Here is a 20,274-nt window from a genome sequence, read left to right on the forward strand (position 1 = left end):
ACATTGTGGAACATATAGATCATATACATCTGAGGAGAAATGGTTAAAAAGAGCAATTTCAGAACCCAGAAGTACCACAGAAGATGCCGATTTTAAAGATTTACTCAAGCTGTGTTAGTGACAATGGGAGAACTGCCTTAATACTTCTACCATGAAAGCTGTCATAGTGTTGACAGGATCATATGTAGAAAACGATTCAAAATATTTTTCTATTAAATGTTAGGGGAATGTGGTGTATGTTTGGGTTTTATATGCTCTCTGATGCTCAAATTTCAACATTAATTAGAACTGTTACTGTCAGGCCTGCTGAAGTTGGGCTGATTCCAATATTTGGCATTTAAACCTTGGCTAATTCAGTTGGTATCTCATCCTTTCTTTACTAAGGTCACTGTATTTAATCTTCACAATAGATCTGCAGGGTCAATTACTTGTTACCCACAGCTCCCAGTTTGCTGAAGGGGAGGGTGCGTGTGAGCGCACGGCTGTGGCCAGTGGAGGATCTGCTGGTCGGTTGTTCAAAACTGTTACCTCCACCCAGAGGTGGGATCCAACCAGTTCTCACCACTTCTCTAGAAGTGGTTACTAATTTTTTTCTGAGTGCCGAGAAGGGGTTACTAAAGCAACCTTCCTGCCCAATAGGGACTGGAGGTGCGTGTGTGCGGCGCTGCCACTGTTTGAATCCCACTACCATTGGGACCTGTTATTAAAATTTTTGGATCCCACCACTGCCTCCATCCCACTACGCATTTTGCAGATTTGTTTTCACTACTTTTTTTTTCACTTCAGCAGTTCGGTATTGCCTGTCTCCTATCCTACAAGAGCAAGGGATATTTCCACGTGCCTTGGGCTCACGTATACAAACGTTTCGTATATTGTCACCTTTTCTGCTCAAGAAAGGTTGAGACGAAAACAAACACAAATGGAGGTCATGGTTATAGTGCCCAAGCTTCTTGGACGTTCTGCACCGACGCCGAAAGGAGAGGAAAACATATTTCTTCATTTCCAGTCAGGCGCTACGTCGGGCAGCCCCGGCAGGGTCTTTCTGTCTCCGAGGCGCCCTTCAGTGGGTCACAAGGCGGAGAAGGTTGGTGGGTGTGGACAATGCGGAGAAGAAACCGGAACCGCTGAAAATGATAGGACGGGGGCGGGAAGGCGGAAGGATGGACGTGCCGCTTTTCCAATAGGACGGCGAGAGAGTAAGCGCATGTCCAATGGCAGGGGGTGTGGGAGGGGCTGCGAGCATTGGCCTGGGTGACGGAAGTCGGGAGAGTAAGAAGTGGGCTTCATGTGGGCTTCGGCGCGAGGAGGTCGGAGGGGAAGCTGGAGAGATTCGGGGCTGGCGGCGCTCCTCCCTGTTCCTCAGCTCTGACAAGGCCGTCATCTGTGGCCAGATAGCTGCGCTGGGGCCCATAACAGCAGCGCGGGTGACCTCGAGGCCTGAGGTGAGGTGGGCGGGGCGTGGCTGGGGGACCTACCTAGCTACCCACCTACCTGTCAGCCACGAGGGGGGCTTCTTGGAGGTCGGTCCGACTGAGCAAAAGCAATGAAGGAGGAGGCCTCCTGACTCGTTTGGACCTGGGGAGCGGGGAGCAGTATGTCCCATTGAGCGGAATGGGCAGGTTTCCAGATAATTCTGCTGGGTGCACTTTGTGGTGCCTGGTACACTTAAACTCCTGTGTGAGTTTATCGGGGGTGGGGTGGGGTGGGGTGGGGGGGTAACTCCCACCCAGGCTCTGAATTTTCCAAGTACATTGTAGCGTCAGATTCCTTATGGTATCAGCTTTAGTAGGCTAGAGGCTTCCTGCTTATAACGGAATGCCTTAAGATATTAGCTTCAGTTGGTGGGTTGAATCTCAGGAATACTTGCAGGGAAGAGGTGTAAATGGTGAAACAAAAAAAAACCCTTTGAGACAGCAGGCAGTTTTCTTTGTTACTTTTGTATGCTCAATTTCCTCTAGTTCATCTCTCAGGAAGGTGCCTATTAATATGTATGTGTTTATTTACATTATTTGTAAGCTGCCGTTCTCAAAAAAATGTGAAATACTTTGTTTCGGTATCTTGCCATAATTATTTTGTAAGTTAGCTTCATATTATTATAAGTTACGTTGCAGTAACTGCCTTGAATAACTGGGTAGTATTTCTGGGGTAGCTAAAGGGAGTGATGGTAGCTGGATTTGGTCCTGAGGATTACTGTTGTTGAGCTCCAGGAACAGCAGTGCACTGTGTGCCTGGCATTTAAAATTGAATTTTGTTTGTGCATAGGTTGCATGTCCTTTCTTAACGTGTGTGTATGTACATAAGTGTAGGCTTATTTGCTGTAGGGAATGCCAAGAAGCCATACAGTACACTGAAATTTCACCTTGTCCCAATCACTGCAAATCTTGTTCAGCTATTCTTTTGGCTCCTTTGTGGGCATTGCCTTATATTTTCTTTTGTCTCCTTGGGGGCTACACACTTGTTTCAGCTTAAAAAATCAAAATTGAATTTTGAGCCTAATACCATGTTCTGTGTGCCTGATGGCTAATGGTTTGGACTTGCACCTCGATTCAAGATGCCCCTCTGCCATGGATTCATTTTAAGACCGTGGGCAAATTATTTTTCAGCCCTAGTTCTGTGTGATATTGGAATAGTAGAATCATGGGAGAGTGAAAAAGTTTTGTATAAATAGTTGAGAGACAGTAATACAACTTTGTACAGATAACAGGAGGGCTGAAGGGTTCCCTAACTCAAAAACTTAGCAGCAGAGCTATGAACAGCTGTCCCATGGAAGGATGTTAACAGCTAACATCTAAACCAGTGTTTCCCAACCTTTTCGATGTCAGGGTATCCTTGACCTCAATCTTCATATCTCATGTTACCCCTACCATCCCCCCCCCACTTCCCCTCCCAGTGCCCCTGCTTGCCACACCCCCCATCTTCCCCTCCCAGGGTGAAGGGAAGCACTGGGGGGCGGGGGCGGGGGTGGGTGGGCAGGAAGTGGCTGCTGACCTTGTGGCAGGCCCTGCCCCCTGGGCCAGCTCCATGTCCTTGCTGGTGCTGGCGGGAGACACCACAATGAGGGGGGGGGGGCGGTAGCGTTGCTGCTGTACCCCTGGGACATGTTCACGACACCCCAGAGTATCATGGAACCCTGGTTGGGAATCGCTGATCTAAACAGTTGTAGCAACCAAGTCAAGCATCACGGGACACCAGAATGAATTAGGCTGATTCTATGCATTGTTTCTTAGTAACAATGCATATGTAGGGCTAGGCCAGGGGTAGGGAACCTGCGGCTCTCCAGATGTTCAGGAACTGCAATTCCCATCAGCCTCTGTCAGCATGGCCAATTGGCCATGCTGGTAGGGGCTGATGGGAATTGTAGTTCCTGAACATCTGGAGAGCCACAGGTTCCCTACCCCTGGGCTAGGCTAAAGAAGTATTTTTGTGATTACATAAGAAAGTGAGTTTCTGCTTGCTAAGCTCATATTCCAGCAAGCCTTTCAATTTTGAAGATCTCTCCGTACTCTGACATCCTGACCAGTAGGCACTATACAGAAACACAGGTGGCCTGTGGTTTTTCTCACTTCTGCCCTAGCGAACAGCAGTGTAAAGCTAGAGAGGGGAGCAGGGTGAGTCTTGATTGCCACAGCTTGCAGATTCTTTCCACTAATGCCTCAGGCTAATAGGTTTACTGTCTTTTGGAGGTAATCAGTAGCTGTCTCTTTGGCCTCACGGGAGATTAGCAACAGCAGATTTGAGAGAACATGTTGCTTTTTATTCCCCTTATAGTTGAGATTCTTGTTGGGTGTCTGAAAGAACCTTGATGAGGGCTTTCCTGGTCAGCTGCCACAGAACTAAGGGAAGTTTGCATCTGGGTTGTTTTGGCCTGCTTGTGAAGGTCACACTGTTTACCAACTTGAGTTCAAAGACGGAAAGCTGGTCTTGTTTCCAAGGCAGATTACCTGCCAGATTTAATAGCCTATCTAGGAGGAAGGTAGGGAAGAATCACCTTTATTTTTGGCTTGTGCTGCCCTGATTAGGAAGAGTAAAAAATTGGGAGGAGGATATCATCACCAGAAATGCTCTATAGTGAGAGAGTGTCCTGATCATAATTTCTGACAGAGAATGCATTATATACTTCACACTTTCACTTGCCTTTCAATGTAATTTGGCACAGTCTGCTCTCTGCCTCCAATCCATGTCAACACCTTATGCCCCTTTGGACTAATTAAACATGCTGAATCTTTTTTCCAGCCTAAATATTAGCATCCTTTTTTCTTATTTCCCCTCCTATCCTTTGCATTATCTGCATGTGTACTGCAGTGCTGTTTTTCTAGTTGCATCTGCTACCTTTCAGAATAATGAGTTTGGGATGCTGATGTTAGCATCACTGTTGTTCAAATTATGCCTTGCCTTTTTGCTTTTAAATTTATGAATTCATAGTATAAATATTACCCTTGAGCAGGATAGAAAAGTCATGCAACTTCAATAGCACAATATGACCTCGATGCTGCTGCACCCCTTATCAACCACTCTTTTGGTCTTTATGGGCTCTCTAAGTAGTCTCGTTTTCCACAAAATAGAAGTCTGTTTCAAAGCAGGCAATAGAAAAGGGTTGAATAGACTGCGCTCAAGTCACATTCATGATATGGTTGCATGATAATTCCCTCCGCCGTGAGTTGGCTTGTCTCATCTCTTTTGTTAAGACAACCAGGCAAGGAGGCTTTTATAAAGCTTGCATCAGTATAGTCACAGGTAAAAAAAGGTTTCTGATCCAGACTTTGATTTAGGGCACTTGGCAGCAGCTGACCTCCAGTGTTGCACCACTGGTTGTAATACTGATTTGTTGCTCTCATAAGCCTAGAGTAAGTTTACCAGCATTATATCAGTTCCAAATAGCACAGGGCGAAACTGTAGCCATATCATAAGGTAAAGTCATAACCATATTCTTAAAAGCCTTAAGAGTGAAGATAGTGAGGGTTTTCTGTGACTAATTAGGTTCTGATCTTTCTCCCGTTGACTAGGACCTGGGCTTATCAGTGGAGCTGTGCAGGCATGTTCCATCCACTCCAGTGGAGGCCTCCCTCCAGCATTTATTCCTGCTACACTAACTCAGTCCGCTTCTTTGGCTGCAAAGGGAAACTGGGCTTCTGTCAGAATGAGACGTCCTTGAAGGGCAGCTTCCGGTGGCTGTTTGCTTGGCTGCAGAAAAACACAGAGAAATGTCCAAGGCAGAAGAGCCTTCTCTCCCTGCTGGCCAATCAGTGCAGCTATGTAACCAGCCAAAGGGTCCAGCGTGCCCAGCAGATTGGACAATTGTATGGTAACATCTACTCTGAGAGGACACGCAAGAACCTCTTCAGGTCCTTTTGGCGCAAGTTCCAAGGCTGTCATGGTAGTGCCGGTAAACTGATGGCTGCCCTCACCGGTGTATTCTTGTGGGAAGAGGAAAGAATCAAAGAAGAAGAACTGAAAAGGTGAGTTCTTCGGGTAGTGTTAGTCAGTTCTTGGATCTGGTGCAGCAGCAGCTCCAGGAAGGGGAGGGATCTTCTACAGATAAGGTGTGGCCTTCCTTTAGTTTCTTGGCTTCCATACTTCACAGTATTTAATTTTCTCTGGACTGAAGTGTCCTTGCATGCGAGTGTGTAAAATCATGTAACAGCAGGACTTTTGTGCTGCAGCCCTGAAGCCAGTCAAGGACGCAGAAGCTTTGTCCTCATGCATGTTTTCAAAGAATCATGTAAACTAAAAACAGTTTTTCTGTTTTTTAAACTAATCATCCCTAATAAGGGCAATGAAGATCCGAAATCTCCAAGTCACTCCTGTCTAACCATATCGACAATCAATTAAAGCTTGTTTGCATATTTTTCTACTTCCCCTATCTGCTATCCCTAGTGCGTAGTTTTATGCTATTTTATGTATTTATATGCCAATAAAAGGTGGTGTTGTAACTAATCATCCTTGGTTATCTGTTTTGAACCACCTAATGGATTTTTTTTGAAGTTGAAAGGTGCTGAGGATAATAAGCATCTGACACAGAGATTGAGCCGTATCTAAATAACAGCAAACGTTGAGACACCTGCTTAGGTCATGTGATTTTGCAAACTTTTTAGGTGTTAAGTGATGGAAGGTATGATGGAAAGAAGGCTTGCCCGATTCCTTGCAGTAGTGAGATGGTCATCCTCAGTGTTTAAATTCTCCCAAACGGCGAAGTAAAATATGTGTGTTTTAATAAAGAACAGGAAATACTTATTGTACTGCCCGACTGGAATTGGATCTGCAGTGTGATGTTATGGCAGTGGATAGTATAGCCTAACTGTTGGAACTTTTCCAGTATGGTAGCTTTAGGGATCACTTCTCAAGCTCCCTGGAAGAACTTATAGCTTAGCCTCTGTCAAGTCCCAAGTTCAATCTCTGAGGCTTGTGGGGAATACCTTGTTCATATCTCTGCTGTTTTTAGAGAACCGTATGCAGAGTTGCCCTCTGTGACTTTCCCTGCAATAGATAATCTATAGGACTGCTGTGACCCCTCTTTGTTGCTGAACTCCCTGCTACTGCAAACACTCCAGGGACTAAGCCTTATCGCCTGCTGGGAACATCATAAGACTTACCTGTTGGACCTGGCCTTGGAAGCTTGGCCTTTTGTTGAACGGGGGGTGTTGGGCTTTTAAGAATTTCATTCTTATTCTAGATATCTGCCAGGAGTTTGTGGAGGGCACAGTTCTAAACAGCTCTTGTATGTAGTTGTTCAAATGTTGGGACTATCTTCCAATCTGCGCATGATCCATGTAATGGAGCTGTGGCCACAATTTCTCTAGTATCTCCCATCACTAAGCCCACTTCTAGCTTCCATTAAAGTGGTTCGCTTTGAATGGGCAAGGGCATGCAATTTTACTCTTGGGTGTCTCCAGCACCTTCTAAAATGTGTTTAGTTCCCCGCCCCCTTTTTAGCAGTATTCCTCATGCTTACTGTGGGCAGTAAGACACAAAGCATGTAGCCAATCCCTGAGCATTTGTGTGGGGTGCCGTATCCTCTTTAGTAGAAAATGTTTTGACCTTTGGATTAGAAAATAATGTTGTACAAGAAACTGCTTCAGGGTAATGATGAAACTTCTCTTGTGTGAGCCTGATAGAAACACAGAGCACATAAGTTCCATTAGCATGATCTATGCATTAAAGTGGAGCTAGCACAGGAGAAATGCCTGGCAGGCTATACCTAGTGTGTTAAAATTGCAGTTAAGGGTATGGCATGATCCTCTGAAGCATTTTGGAGTTGTTAATCCTGTTCTTGGTTGTTCTTTAAAGCCCAATGTGGGAATAGATTATTCAAGCTTCCAGGTGAGTGCTCAGTAGCAAGCCCTGGTGACTAGGAGAAGACTTGGACAAAGGGCAAGAACAACACCGGATGTGTAGTGTAGTCTGGTTTGAAACTTGAGACTGACCTCTTTGGGATAGACAAAAGATCTCCTCATCACCATGTGTAAATTCCCATGTTACTGAATCAGGAGGAGAGGGTGGTGGGGATTTGGTATTTTCCTATATGTTGCTTCCAAACTGTGGGCAGAGCATCCTGCAAATGGACCATGTTGTTGTCCTCCTTTGGCCAGGTTGGCTTCAAGTGCAGCCTTTTTGCCTGGCATGGTAACCCAGTAAACTCAGAAAATCTCTACTTTGAACTGGGCCTTCAAAAGGATAGGAGATATGCTTTTATCAAGCCCTGGCAGGCCACCATACACAGCTAGTTGACCTTTTGGCTGGTATTGGATGGGCAGATGCATTCTTGGGTGTGTCTGGTTTCTGGCAGCCTAATTCTCGTAACAGCAAGTGCCAGCTGCTGAGCAGCTGTGAAGTCTGAGCCCACATGTGTGAATCTTGTTTGAGATTTTTTGGGGAAAAATCTTGCCTTTGGGATGATCCTTGGGGATTTTTTTTGAGGAACTTCTACTGATTAAAAAACTCAGGCACCTTCCGCACATGCAAAATAATGCGTTTTCAAACCACTTTCACAACTGTTTGCAAGTGGTTTTTGCCATTCCGCACAGCTTCAAAGAGCACTGAAAGCAGTTTGAAAGTGCATTATTCTGCATGTGCGGAATGAGCCTCACATTCTTCTCTTCTCTTTTCACATACATTTTCTCCACATTACATTAGTTTGTTCATAAACTTCTCTGCGCACTTTACTGCCTCATGTCTGGAACTCCCTAAAAGAAAGAACTTGCCTGTAATCCAGTTTGCAGGAGCTCAACTTTAGCTGTATTTAGAGAAAATCTGTCAGGAGCTTCTTCAGTGAAACTTGACTTTGAGCAATTGTCCTGTCCTTTGGGGAACTCCTGGGACTTCCTAGTGCTATATTTGGTGTTTTATTTTTTGGTTTAGAATGTTAACTGCCAGCAACAGCAACCTCTGCAGCAGGCTTCTCTCTTTCAGGCAAAAATAGTTACCAGATCAAGGATAATGTTCTGTTTTATTTTTCTCAGTGTTGCTACCCACCAAGAAGAGTCAGTTACAGAAAAGTAAGCACAATCCAATAAGTAGCGAACAGCTGGCTAAATGGCAGGTCGAATGCAGCCCTGGAGGCAGTTATATTTAGTCTCTGGCAGTCTTAGCAGATGCCAACTAAATTGTGTGAAAAAAACAACAACTGCCCACCATTTCTTTTATAATTCATCTCTTATGTTGTGTTTGTGAAAGGTACATACTGTGTAGATGCAGACACGGCTGAATGCATGTAAGTGTTCTGTACTGGTAAGGCCCTCTGCTTGGCAGCAAGTTTCAGCGAAAATTAAAACCTCATACATAAATGCTCTTTAGAGGGCTGGCCTCCAGTAAACCTTCTGCCAAAAGTTAGTAAAAAAAAACCTATACAAGGTGTGGTAGAACTAAAGATCCAAGATTTCTTGAATTGTGGGTAGGTATGCTAGCTAAAGGAATCTCTGTAGTGTGAACTGCAGTTCCCATTGGTATAGGTGCAGTGGTTGACTGCTGTTAGTCTCAGTTCAAGTGCATAACCTGGGATGTATGCATACATAAGCTTCTAAATTGAAAAGATAAAAGCCACAGTCTTGTATCCAAGTGAGAATACTATGATTGAAGCTGTACACTTGGGGCTGGATCCAGATTGTGGAAGGCACTTGCATCAGCAGAACAGAACTTTCGAGTCCCCAGGTTTGTCCACTGATCTACCTGAAATGCTGCAACAGAGGGGCTCTCAGGAAAAGCAAATAGGGGGCTTCTGCCGGTCAAGGAAACTGCTAGAAATTACATCTTCCCTTCTGTTGGCAGAACATTCAGTGTGGATCCAACGCTTGGTCTTCAAAGACACTAGATTATTTTTATGCACTGAGTGCACGCAGGCCTTGGTTCTTAATGAGGGTGGCTTTCCAGGGAATTAACAACACAAAACTATATGTTTTCACATCCAGCCAAGTGAACACTGACTGGGGTCTCTGTTCTTTCCCCCAAGATCTGCAGAAGAGATGAAGCGCATGGAAGAGATAACCGGGCAGTATCAAGGCAGTGGAAGGGAGACCCAGACGGAGGAGACAAGGCCCTACAATGACAACACTTCTGATCCTGAGGAGCAGAGCTGGGAAATAGTGATGGAGAAGAAGCACTTCAAGCTGTGGCGGCGTCCAATTGGGGGGTCTCATCTGTACCAGTATCGAGGTAATTCCCCATCTGGTCATCCCTCACTTGCTGATGCGAATTAGTTCTGCAATCTCGTCTCATGGCTCCAGTGGCAACAGGCTTGCTTGATTCCTTGGAATAGCTTTTGCCTGTGGTGTTTTTTTGTTCTGTGGGGGGGTTTTTTTGCTGTTGTGTTAACAGCTGACTTCTGTCATCCCATGGGGTTTTCAAGGCAAGAGAGGTGCTTTGCAATTGTCTTTCTCTGTGTAGCAGCCCTGGTCTTCCTTGGTGGTCTTCCATCCAAGTCCTAACCAGGGCTGACAAGTCCTAACCAGGGCTTTGCTTCTGAGCTCTAACAAGATTGGGCTACCCTGAGATGTCTAGGTCAGGGACAAGTTCTGTACCTTATGTGAATTATGCAGTTTTGCCCAGTTTCTCCTAGAAGGCGTAATTATAGTTCTGCTAGTCATGAAGTGGAGGTATGCAGCGCACCCTCGGCCAGCCTGCCTCCTTGACCATCAGAAATCTAACTTGGCAAGCTACTCTGGCTTCAGAGACTTCAGCAAGCATTGACTGCCTACTTTAAAGCATGTCTCAGGAGCCATCAAGAGTTGACATTCTGTTGCTCCTGAGTTTATGTGTACATAGCAGCATACATGCAGTCCTGCTGTTGAAGAACCAGTATTTGAAGGGGAACAGCAGAGAACTGGGTTGCTTGGTCTTTGTCGCATGGAGAAGAAAGGATTGTGTGATTTGGCATATGGGTGGCCGATGCAAGACAAGTTCTCATGTTTGCTTTGAACTGGTGAGCCCAATTCTCCATTCTGGAGAAACTCTTCATTCTTCTCGTCAACCCTGTCCACCCTTCTACTGTCACTCTCCCTCGTGTGCAGCTGCCTGACTCTGCTGCTTCTCTTCATTCCATCTCTGATGATGTTGTTGGTTTCCATAAAGTCATAATGAGCTCTTCCTTGTCAGACTTCCCAACACCTGAGCTGAAATGTATGCTTCTGACCAGTGGCCACGATATGTCTTTCTTTTATAGTTTTCGGGACATACATGGATGTGACTCCAAGGCAGTTTTTCAACGTGCAGGTGAGTCTCTGAATCTCCTTTGTCATTTGAAGGCCCCAATTCTTAGCCTTTGTGGTGATTGTTCAGTGTTTGTTTGAAACAGTGTGTTGGGTGCAGTAAATTGTGTTATGTTGCTGAAGTATGTGGAAGAGGTAGCAAGGTGAACTTCTCCCAGGGGGCTGACATAGGAGTAACCCAGGAGGTGGTAGGCTGCTAGGTTGGGTCCAGACTAAATGGGCAGTTTCCATCAATCCCACTTTGTTGCTGTACCCCCTTCCCCCCCCCCCCCCCTGTTGTTCCTCAGGATCCCCTGTTCCCCCATAGGCAGCATTTCTCGGAGATCAGTGGGTTGCAATATGAGTAGGGAGGCAATTAAGTTCCATTCTGTGGTTGGAAAATGCGCCCAGACCGCTGCCATATCATTTACTGGGCTAAGGCAAAAATTTCAGCAAGTCTTCACCCCTCACTTTGCACTCTGCCAAGCAGAAACTGTTGTTCCTTCAAGTAAGTCCAAGTAAGCTCTGCTGAATTCTTATCTTCCAGCTGGATACTGAGTATCGCAAGAAATGGGACTCGCTGGTCATCAAGCTCGAGGTGGTTGAGAGAGATCAGGACTCTGGATCTGAGGTTGTTCACTGGGTAACTCACTTTCCGGTGAGTGCTTCCGTCCCTGCCTTTTCACATCCTGCTAAGCGTATGGCTGATGTTGCAAGCTGATTGTATTATTTTCTTTCTCACCCCATCACCATCTTCAGTATCCAATGTACTCACGGGATTATGTGTATGTTCGACGGTACAACGTGGACCGGGAGAACAATCTGATGGTTCTGGTGTCACGGTAAGGGAGCCTGATCTAGGTGGAAGATGCATGTTTCACAATTAAAATAAATGTAAATGAAGTGCATATATGGCAATACCCTTCATGGTTTGCCTACTATGTCTTGGATCTCAAAGTGGGAGGGAGAGCTGAAGGAATTAAAGGAGGCAGCATGAAAACAGTACTTCAGTGATGAAGTTAAGAATTTACCTCCCGTCCAGCTCTTTCCCATTTCACCCATGATTTGGTATTGTAAAGGCCCTGCTGGAGTCTGGTGGAGCCTTGTCAGCAGGGAGCACTGCCTCTGACTGAGAGGGAAGGGAGGATCCTTTGCTTATATTCTCTACCACTGTCCTGGTCCTGCTTCTTTCAATCTGAAGAGCAAGAGCAGGCATGTCCTCTTTGGCTGAAATCCCTTTGCCTTATGAAGGGCCCTTTTAGAGGCTCCATCCCTTTAGAACTCCCGTGGTATCAGGGTAATTCCTGTGGGAAGCTGTTGTCTCCACATCTCAGCTGTGACTTACTGCCTTATTTCAAGTTGCCTCCCAGCTGATTGTCAGGCAGTGAGCTGTTCAAAGACCTATTAATGTCAAACAGCTGACCAGCAAACATTGCCTTAAAGATGTTATGTGTTTTACTGTCTTGATGAGTCGATACCTTGGATCCCTCCCTGCAGTTCCTGAGTCCCTGACAGGCATTTCTGATTGTTTTATATAAAATGTTGAAATACATAAGAGCATAAGAAAGAACCTGCTGGATCAGACCGGACTAGTCCATCACTCTACTACTCACAGTGGCCCACCAGATGCCTTTGGCAACTCACATGCAGGATGTGAAAGCAATGGCCTTCATCTGCTTCTGCTGCTCTCCAGTACCTGGTCTGCTAAGGCATTTGCAATCTCAGATCAAGGAGGATCAAGATTGGTAGCCATAGATTGACTTTTCCTCCATAAATCTGTCCAAGCCCCTTTTAAAGCTATCCAGGTAGCGGCCATCACTACCTCCTGTGGCAGCATATTCCATCTAGTCCAACTTACTAGATTTTTCCCAAGGCCCTTCTAAAGACTCGTGATACAAAATGGGAATAGCTTGGAGCTGCCAGTGGGGCCTTCAACTGTCCTGTACATCTTCAGTGAACCATTTCCCTTCTCCACTGCCTTTTCCAGAGCTGTTGAGCACCCCAATGTCCCAGAGGATCCTGAATTTGTCCGTGTCCGAACCTACGAATCCCAGATGGTTATTCACCCTCACAAAACATTTGATGAGGTGAGCTCCCTTCCAGACTTCAGAGGAAACTTCAGGCTTTCCAGTTCTGGCTGGCCACCCCCGCCCCAGCAATGCACATGTGTTGCTGTAGCTGATTCTCTGGAGTTTCGTTTTGGAGGGCTGGGGGGTGGGTGGGGGAGAAGGAGCAGAAGGCAAACGATCACACTTGGATCATGCTGTGCTAAGCAGTGACATCTGCTTATAAGCTGCTTTTGCTGTAGTGGCAAGGCACTAGCTAATCTCTCTAATATGTGCAGTTAGTCTAAAGGCACGGAAGCTTGCTTTCTGTCAATTGGGGTGTGTGTGTGTGGGAGGCCTTGCCAGATGGGCTTCTGGGAAGGGACTGCCAATGTTGTTTCTCTTCCCAGAATGGCTTTGACTACATGCTAACGTATAGCGACAACCCTCAGACTGTGTTCCCTTGCTACTGTGTCAGCTGGATGGTGTCTAGTGGTGAGTCATGGAGCTGGGCCTCTCAGTGGAAGAAAGAGGCTCCAGCGGGGCTCTGATCGAAATGCATGAACTTTCAAGTGGATTAACATGAGGCAGTGTATAAGGAACCAAAGGGGCACGTTTTCATGCCACTAATGTTTAAGTCCAGATGGTCCTGCTAGAAAGTTTTGGTGATGCCAGAGGCTCAGGCCTACCATCCCGGATTTCTTAAATTGCCTGAGATGGCGTTAAACCTCTTTTGAAGCGTCCACTTGGAGTTCCTGTCAAGTCACTGCCTCTGTGCTGAGTGGCAAATGGTTTCTAACTTTCAAGTCTGGTTAGCAGTGAAAAGCAACGTGACTCTCATTTTTTTCCCTCTGAGAGTTGACTTTTGAACCTTGTGACGAGAAGTTCTGATTCGGCACAGTAGCTGATGGGGACTTGGCAGTCTTCCAGAGCAGCTGGCCATGGAGTTTGGGGTCTCCTTAGCAATAATCCCTTTCAAGCAAGAAGTGCCTGTGTGGGCCGTGGCTGTCTTAGCAAGAGATGTTTAAGTTTCCTTTGCAGCATCTGGCATCACAATGTGTTGTTTTTTTTAAGTTACCCTAGCTGGTTACTTAGGTAATGGTTGCACTGAATCTTGCTGTGGGTATGCATGTGTCATGTTGCAGTTTAGATGCACTACCCTCTCCATTTCGTTGGGTTCTGGGGAGGGGGTTCATGTCCTGAGATGCCGCATTTCTGTAGGTCAAAAGCATCAACGGGTAACTGGTGTGACAGTCTTTCAGATGTACACAGCACTTCACCTGTCTAGGATTCTGATGCTGAGGGGGTACATTGTTAATTCCTACACAGGAATGGCTACACCTAAGGAATTCTGTGACGTGACTCCTGAAGAGGGAGGAAAGACTGGGGATGTCAGAATTAAGAGACCCAACATCTTTGGGCAGTGAGAGTCCTTTGTGTGTTGCTTTGTGACTGCTTAGATCCAGGTCTTGGTCAGATAGCCCTAGGACCCTGGAGGTATCCTCTCCTCCCTTACGTTTACTCACTGTGAACCCTTCTTCTCATGTAGGCATGCCAGATTTCCTGGACAAGCTGCATATGGCGGCTCTGAAAGCCAAGAACATGGAGATTGAAGTGCGAGACTACATCTCCTGTAAGCCTGTGGAGGAAGGGAGCAGCAGTAGCAGCAGCAGCAGCAGCAACTGTGAGGGGAAGGCCAGTGTCCCCAACCAGGAGCACAAGGGTGAAGGGTCCTGCAGCCCTATTCAGATGGACTATGCTTAAAGGAAGGTGCTCCCCCAGCCCCACGTTGGCAGCCCAAGCCTCTTGCGTACGAACAGGATGATGAAGGAACCGTGCCACCCTCGAGGGAAACGGCTGGGCCCACTAGACCACTCTTGGAAACGTTGTTCGGCTAGCCTTCTGCCTCCATACTCCTTGCCCTCTCCCCTCTTCTGTGCCATTTTGGAAGAGACCAGTAATACCCGGGCAGTTCTGAAAAGCAGTTTTGTGTAGCTGTATCTGTACTGACGATCTTGTTTCCTACTGGGAACGCTCTCATGCCTGATAGTTTGGTGCTGCCCAGATAATGTTGGGGCTTCTGTAAAATTTCCTGGCCGCTGCAGCCTTTAATCCATTTTTTGTACATATTGTGGCACACAGGGGCCAGCAGTGCCTGAGCATGTGTGTTCAAAAAACAGACACTAAATTCTGGGAGCCAAAAAGTTGGACCTCTTGCATCTTGGCAGCACTTGTTAGCTGGAGTGAGCCTGTGCTTTTTACCTTGCCATGTGTCATGGGCCATCTCTCTACTGCCCAAGTGCCTTCCCCCTCACCCCCCCGGCACTACTGACTGCAGCCACCCCGCTGCCTGAGGCAGACCCCAAGCCTGATGGAGGCTGTGCAGGCCCTCCTTGTTGAGTGCTACATGCTGCTGCTTGAAGGGTTAAGAAGTGGGGCTTTGTGTATTTCCTCCCACAATTACTGCCTTGGTGACATCCAGTCATTTCTTTGTTTAATTTCTTGAAAGGCAGCAGTTTAATATTAGTCAGGTAATTTTTAATATTAGGGGTCTAATATGAGTGGCATTGACACAGGTGCTGCCTCGGTTGCCTGGGTGCGATGTGTGTTTTGGACAGGCTACAAAATGTTTCGTGACTTGGGGTTCCAAGTTGCCATGTCAGGTCTGTACATCCCTTGAGTGCAAATCAGTGGCTCCCGTCTCTTCCTCTCTGTGGGCTCAGAGAGCCCCGTGGACCGCAGACGATGAATGGAGGAAGGCAATCAAGTGTCCATGAAGGGAATTCGGATCAGGTGTGCTTGGGTGGAGAGAGTTTCTTGGTGGCAAGAGCTTTGAGAAATTCTGGACAGTGGATGAACATGTCCAGGGACTAATTTATAACACATGACTCAACTGCTTGATGAGTGTGGGGGGCAGGAGTTGTGTCCATCTTTGCTAGATGTAACGGGGTTTTAAAATCATAGGTTTGTTTTGGTTTAACTCCTCTAATCCAAACATACTGGGTAGCAAGGTTCTGTGATGATGCCCTGGAACGGGGCTGAAAGCGGAGTGTTTCCACACAATGCAATGTACAAAGGCCGCACACCTGCAGTGGAGGATTACACCCTGTCTGAGGGTGTGCACCTAAATGTTGTCCTCTGAAGTGTGTCCTCTGTAGGAAGAGACTTTGGGCCAGGTGCAAAAGAAAAATCCTCTCTGCAGCCAAGATTATGCAAGGTTTGCTATTGTGCATAAATATCCTTCGAACCATTTGTGCCAAGGAAAAATTGGGTGTGTTTCCCCCACCTCCATTTTTCTTGTTTTTTTTTAAGCATGTGATCTTTTTTTTAAAAAAAGTCCAGCATAGGGCAGAAAATGTAAACCATATGGGCTGAACTGAGCAGATCTAACTCCAAAGTTAGAAAGCTCTTCTCAGCTTGCTCACTGACTAGACTAACTGACTAGAGTTTGGCGGGGCCTAGAGGTTGTGTGGGGTGGTCTTGTGCATGAAGACCTCCTGGGTCTTGTTCTGTGGCCAGTGAAGGCTGTTAACATAGGTACCAATGGATTTTCTTCTTGTGCTTTTACTTAAAGCTGTGGTTTTTATGGAAACCCCAGGCACCAATAAACACAATCTATTGGTACAACAGTTCTGTGAGTTGACCTTCTTTTGGTAGCTGCTTTCTTCTGGCTTAAGACATCCATGTGAGTTTTGAGACAAATGGGCTACATCGGTGACCACCACCAACTTCTGTCAGGCTCAGTCATGAAATCCTGGAAGACTCCATTCACTGACAGAATTCAAAGCAGAGACACAGATAAGAAAGATGAAACAACCACAGCTTCTCCACTGGCAGCATTCCGGTTGTGGTTGTTTCATCTTTCTGCCATTAGGTGGCAGTAGGCGATTGCAAAAGGTACAGATGGTTCTGCTAGGAAGAATCTGTTGGAAGCCTAGTTTTTGGCTTCCATAGGCTGGAGATGTTTGCTGATATTATTTTCTGCATGTTGCATTTAAGGTGGATTTGATAGAACATAATTTCTGTCCCAGGAACCCTACAAATGCCACCTTAGTTTCCAAGAAAGTAGGAAACCGGGATGTCAATAAAATAACTACAAATTTAGATCTGGCTTTTTTGTGGGGTTGATTCCCCCACGTTTTTCAGATGGGTATAAGAATAAAAGGGTCTTGTAAGTCAGGTTTTGTGAAGGCCTGTACAAATCCCGTTAGAGTCTAGGGGTCAATTTATACAACATATGACCTATGGGGTTAAATCATATCACAATGTATACAGGGTGGTTTGCCTTTGCCGTCCCCAGTCATCTACACTTTACCCCTAGCAAGCGGTATACTTTTTACTGACCTCAGAAGGATGGAAGGCGGAGTCAACCTGGAGCCAGCTACCTGATACTGATGTCCGTAGGGATCAAACACAGAGCTTTGACTGCATCTTACCATTCTGTGCAGGGAGGCAGCAGACTCACCACAAAATTTTGCCTGGATTATTTATGGGAGGGGATGCTAATTAAAATGTTCACATAATTGCACGTAAAAGGGGACGGTGTCAGCCTAGTTTTCTCCCATAAATCTCTTCATGAGGGTCAATGGAGTATCTAGAAAAATCAAAAGTGACTTTTAAAAGTGCATGTGGAAAGAGCTAGAAAAACAAGTCAGCAACAATAATGTGCTTCCCTCTCTGCCCCACCAAAGGTTGTGCATTAGGACTTTCTTCTATGTGTTATGTACCTTTATAGCTTCCAGACATTCATCAAAAGATACACTGCAGTAGACTCTTGTCTGTGACAGATGTATGTGTTAACTATGGCAAGGAAAAGATGTATCTAGCAAACCAACTTACAATGTGAAAAAAGACTCCTAACCCTATCCAGTGCCCTACAGTGCGAGATAAGTATCAGACAAGTATCAGAACTCCAAAGTTCAATAACCAAAAAGACTTCAGAGGTGAGAGTATGGTTAAAGAGGAGGGTTTATTTCTCTGCAGCAAAAATAAGTAAATCTCAGCAATTCAGAAGGCAAGAAGCACTGAACAAGAACAAGTTTCTATCTTTTGTATAATTTACAAATTAATCTAAATACACCAACAGTTACAGCATTTTTGGGTCTTCCCAGTTCCTACAAATATGTGAAACCCACTCCATACAATGTGTGATCAAAAAGAAATAGTTCTTTAAGACAATAAGGAAGGAGAATTTAATATTTAAATGAGGTCTTTGGGCAACTTGGGATCAATCTTATCCCAAAATGTTATGTTGCTATTTAATATGCCAAGTCAGTAACCACAAAGAATAAACAATTCATACCATGTACCATTCTTCAAACTCTTTATCAATGGTCCTTGTAGAGCTGTGGGGAGGGGAGAGGAAACAGCAGGCCCAGATGTTCCAAAACATCCTTAAGATGTTATGATTTATGTTTTCCGCTCCCTCCCATTACATCTCATTCAGCACTTCTCATTTTTCATGATAAACACTACAAGCCAGCTGTATTCTCAATCAGGGGCAAAAAAGGAAAAGAAACATTTTCCCAAAGTCACAAATAAGCACATAAAATTCAGCTCTAGTTCACAGCTTCTATGATCTTTCCCCATTTCATCTATTCTTAAAATCCTAAAGAACTACATTGTTAAGAAGAAAGATATCTATTCTATTCTCAAAGCTGTATCAGCACTTTAGCTGCCTGCCAGCTTCTCCTGCTACAATCTGAGAAAAAGTGTGTCAAGGCATTGCTTCTTCATCCTATTCTACAATAAGCTTTGGCTGTTATTTTATTTTATTAATGTCTAAATAAATGAATATATGCATTTTCCAGAACATTATAACAATTCTGCCTGCAGAAAATAGAACAGGGGTCCCCCTCCCACTGTGCTGTGTTCCCCAACAAAATTGGTCCCTTCTGCACTGTTTATGCAAGAGCTGCCACTGTTTGTGCAAGAATTTGCAACTGTAGAATGGCTGTAAGTATCTGTGGCAAGTTTGTGTACAAAGTAACATCTAGTTTGGCTCTGAGTGTCGTCGTTTTAATGGCCCAGTACTCCCAATGACTTCCCTGGCTGCTTCATGTAGAATGAGCTGGTACACAGCCTTATCCGTCGTGAGCTGTGAGGTACTGCAGGCATCCCTCAACACCTCCACCTTGATCTTGCTCTCCAGGAATGACTGGCGATCCTGCCGCCATCACCTTGCCCGTCCTGCATTGGGCAAGCAGTTCAAGAAGATACCTTGATCTGTGGTAATAAAGGTAGCTTCTTTTCTCTTAAATTGTCAAGCAATGTGCTGCTTGTTGGTAGACAAAAAGGAGGCCTCCTCCACCTTTTGTGACTCTTCCTTCTCCTGAATCAATTTACAATCGCCCTTCCAGTGCTTGTTTACCAGATTAATTCTAAACTGCCACATGTGGGTTGTTTGACCTGTAGCTACACGTTCTTCTCAAGCATGAAAGACAAAAGCCTCCGCGGAGCACTAACTGGGGGACAATCCAGGCAGGGAGAAGAGAGTGGAACAGGGCACAAATGGGCCTTGTTTCACTTATTGATTCTTTGACACAGAGCTCAATGAGGTATGGAGAGCAAGCCGAGGGTGTGATCCCACTCACACCCAATGAATGACCCTGGGTTTGCTGCCTTACCAGGGCCAGAAACATCAGTGGCGTAGGAGGTTAGGAGCTCGTGTATCTAATCTGGAGGAACCGGGTTTGATTCCCAGCTCTGCCGCCTGAGCTGTGGAGACTTATCTGGGGAATTCAGATTAGCCTGTACACTCCCACACATGCCAGCTGGGTGACCTTGGGCTAGTCACAGCTTCTCAGAGCTCTCTCAGCCTTACCTACCTCACAGGGTGTTTGTTGTGAGGGGGGAAGGACAAGGAGATTGTAAGCCCCTTTGAGTCTCCTACAGGAGAGAAAGGGGGGATATAAATCCAAACTCCTCCTCCTCCTCCTCCTCCTCTTCTTCTTCCTCTTCCTCTTCTTCAGTTATGTAATGCTAGTACAAAGTAATCACTTTTGGTCAGCATCTTTGAGATGGAGCCTTCAGTTTTCGATATTTCATCAACAGAGCACTGCTCTAGCAATGCAGCTGACTGACGCTGCCCATGGCTGTTTGCTGCAGCTGTTAAATTCCTCCAGGCTGTGCTACTCAAGCCAGCCAGTGAGAGGTGCTATAAGCACAGGAAAAGACAGTGTGTGAGGTGCTGAAAGGCAACCTGGCAGCTGCATTGGCTTTGAATGCCTTCCAGAGTTCTCAGGACCAGATAGTTTTACAGAAGCTGGAGGTGTTTGGATAGATGCCACTTCTGAGAGCAGATGTATGCTTTAAAAAAAGTATGGTGGTTGTGTCAGGTAGGGGCTGCCATCCTGTATATGGTATGGAAAACTCCCTAGTCAAATCTGCCTGGTATTCCATGAGAGAAAATATATGGCTCAAAATCCCCCCTGCTGCAAGCTGGTGCTTTCCCAGCCAGCTGACAAAAGGTTGATTCCATATTGTACTAAATATGGAGGAAACCCTTAACTCTTGTGCAGAATGGGATCAATTTTAGGGTTGCTAGGAGGTGA

General features: G+C 45.7%; 1 protein-coding gene across 2 annotated transcripts; it reads left to right on the forward strand.

Moving 5' to 3' along the window:
• Positions 1-1,080: 1,080 nt before the first annotated feature.
• STARD7 (StAR related lipid transfer domain containing 7) lies at positions 1,081-16,350 on the forward strand. Of its 2 annotated transcripts, none has more exons than XM_048513148.1 (9): positions 1,081-1,196; positions 5,004-5,456; positions 9,443-9,645; positions 10,652-10,701; positions 11,224-11,334; positions 11,436-11,518; positions 12,664-12,763; positions 13,132-13,216; positions 14,271-16,350. In XM_048513148.1, exons 2-9 carry the CDS (start codon positions 5,035-5,037, stop codon positions 14,483-14,485), a joined length of 1,269 nt encoding a protein of 422 aa, XP_048369105.1. In that variant the 5' UTR covers positions 1,081-1,196; positions 5,004-5,034; the 3' UTR covers positions 14,486-16,350. The 2 variants fall into 2 exon arrangements, with proteins under 2 accessions (XP_048369105.1, XP_048369104.1); XM_048513147.1 differs by lacking the exon at positions 1,081-1,196 and adding an exon at positions 1,243-1,442.
• The last annotated feature ends 3,924 nt before the right edge of the window (positions 16,351-20,274 follow it).

This window comes from Sphaerodactylus townsendi, linkage group LG12 (genome assembly GCF_021028975.2).
Source record: "Sphaerodactylus townsendi isolate TG3544 linkage group LG12, MPM_Stown_v2.3, whole genome shotgun sequence".
In the NCBI taxonomy this organism is placed as follows: domain Eukaryota; kingdom Metazoa; phylum Chordata; class Lepidosauria; order Squamata; family Sphaerodactylidae; genus Sphaerodactylus; species Sphaerodactylus townsendi.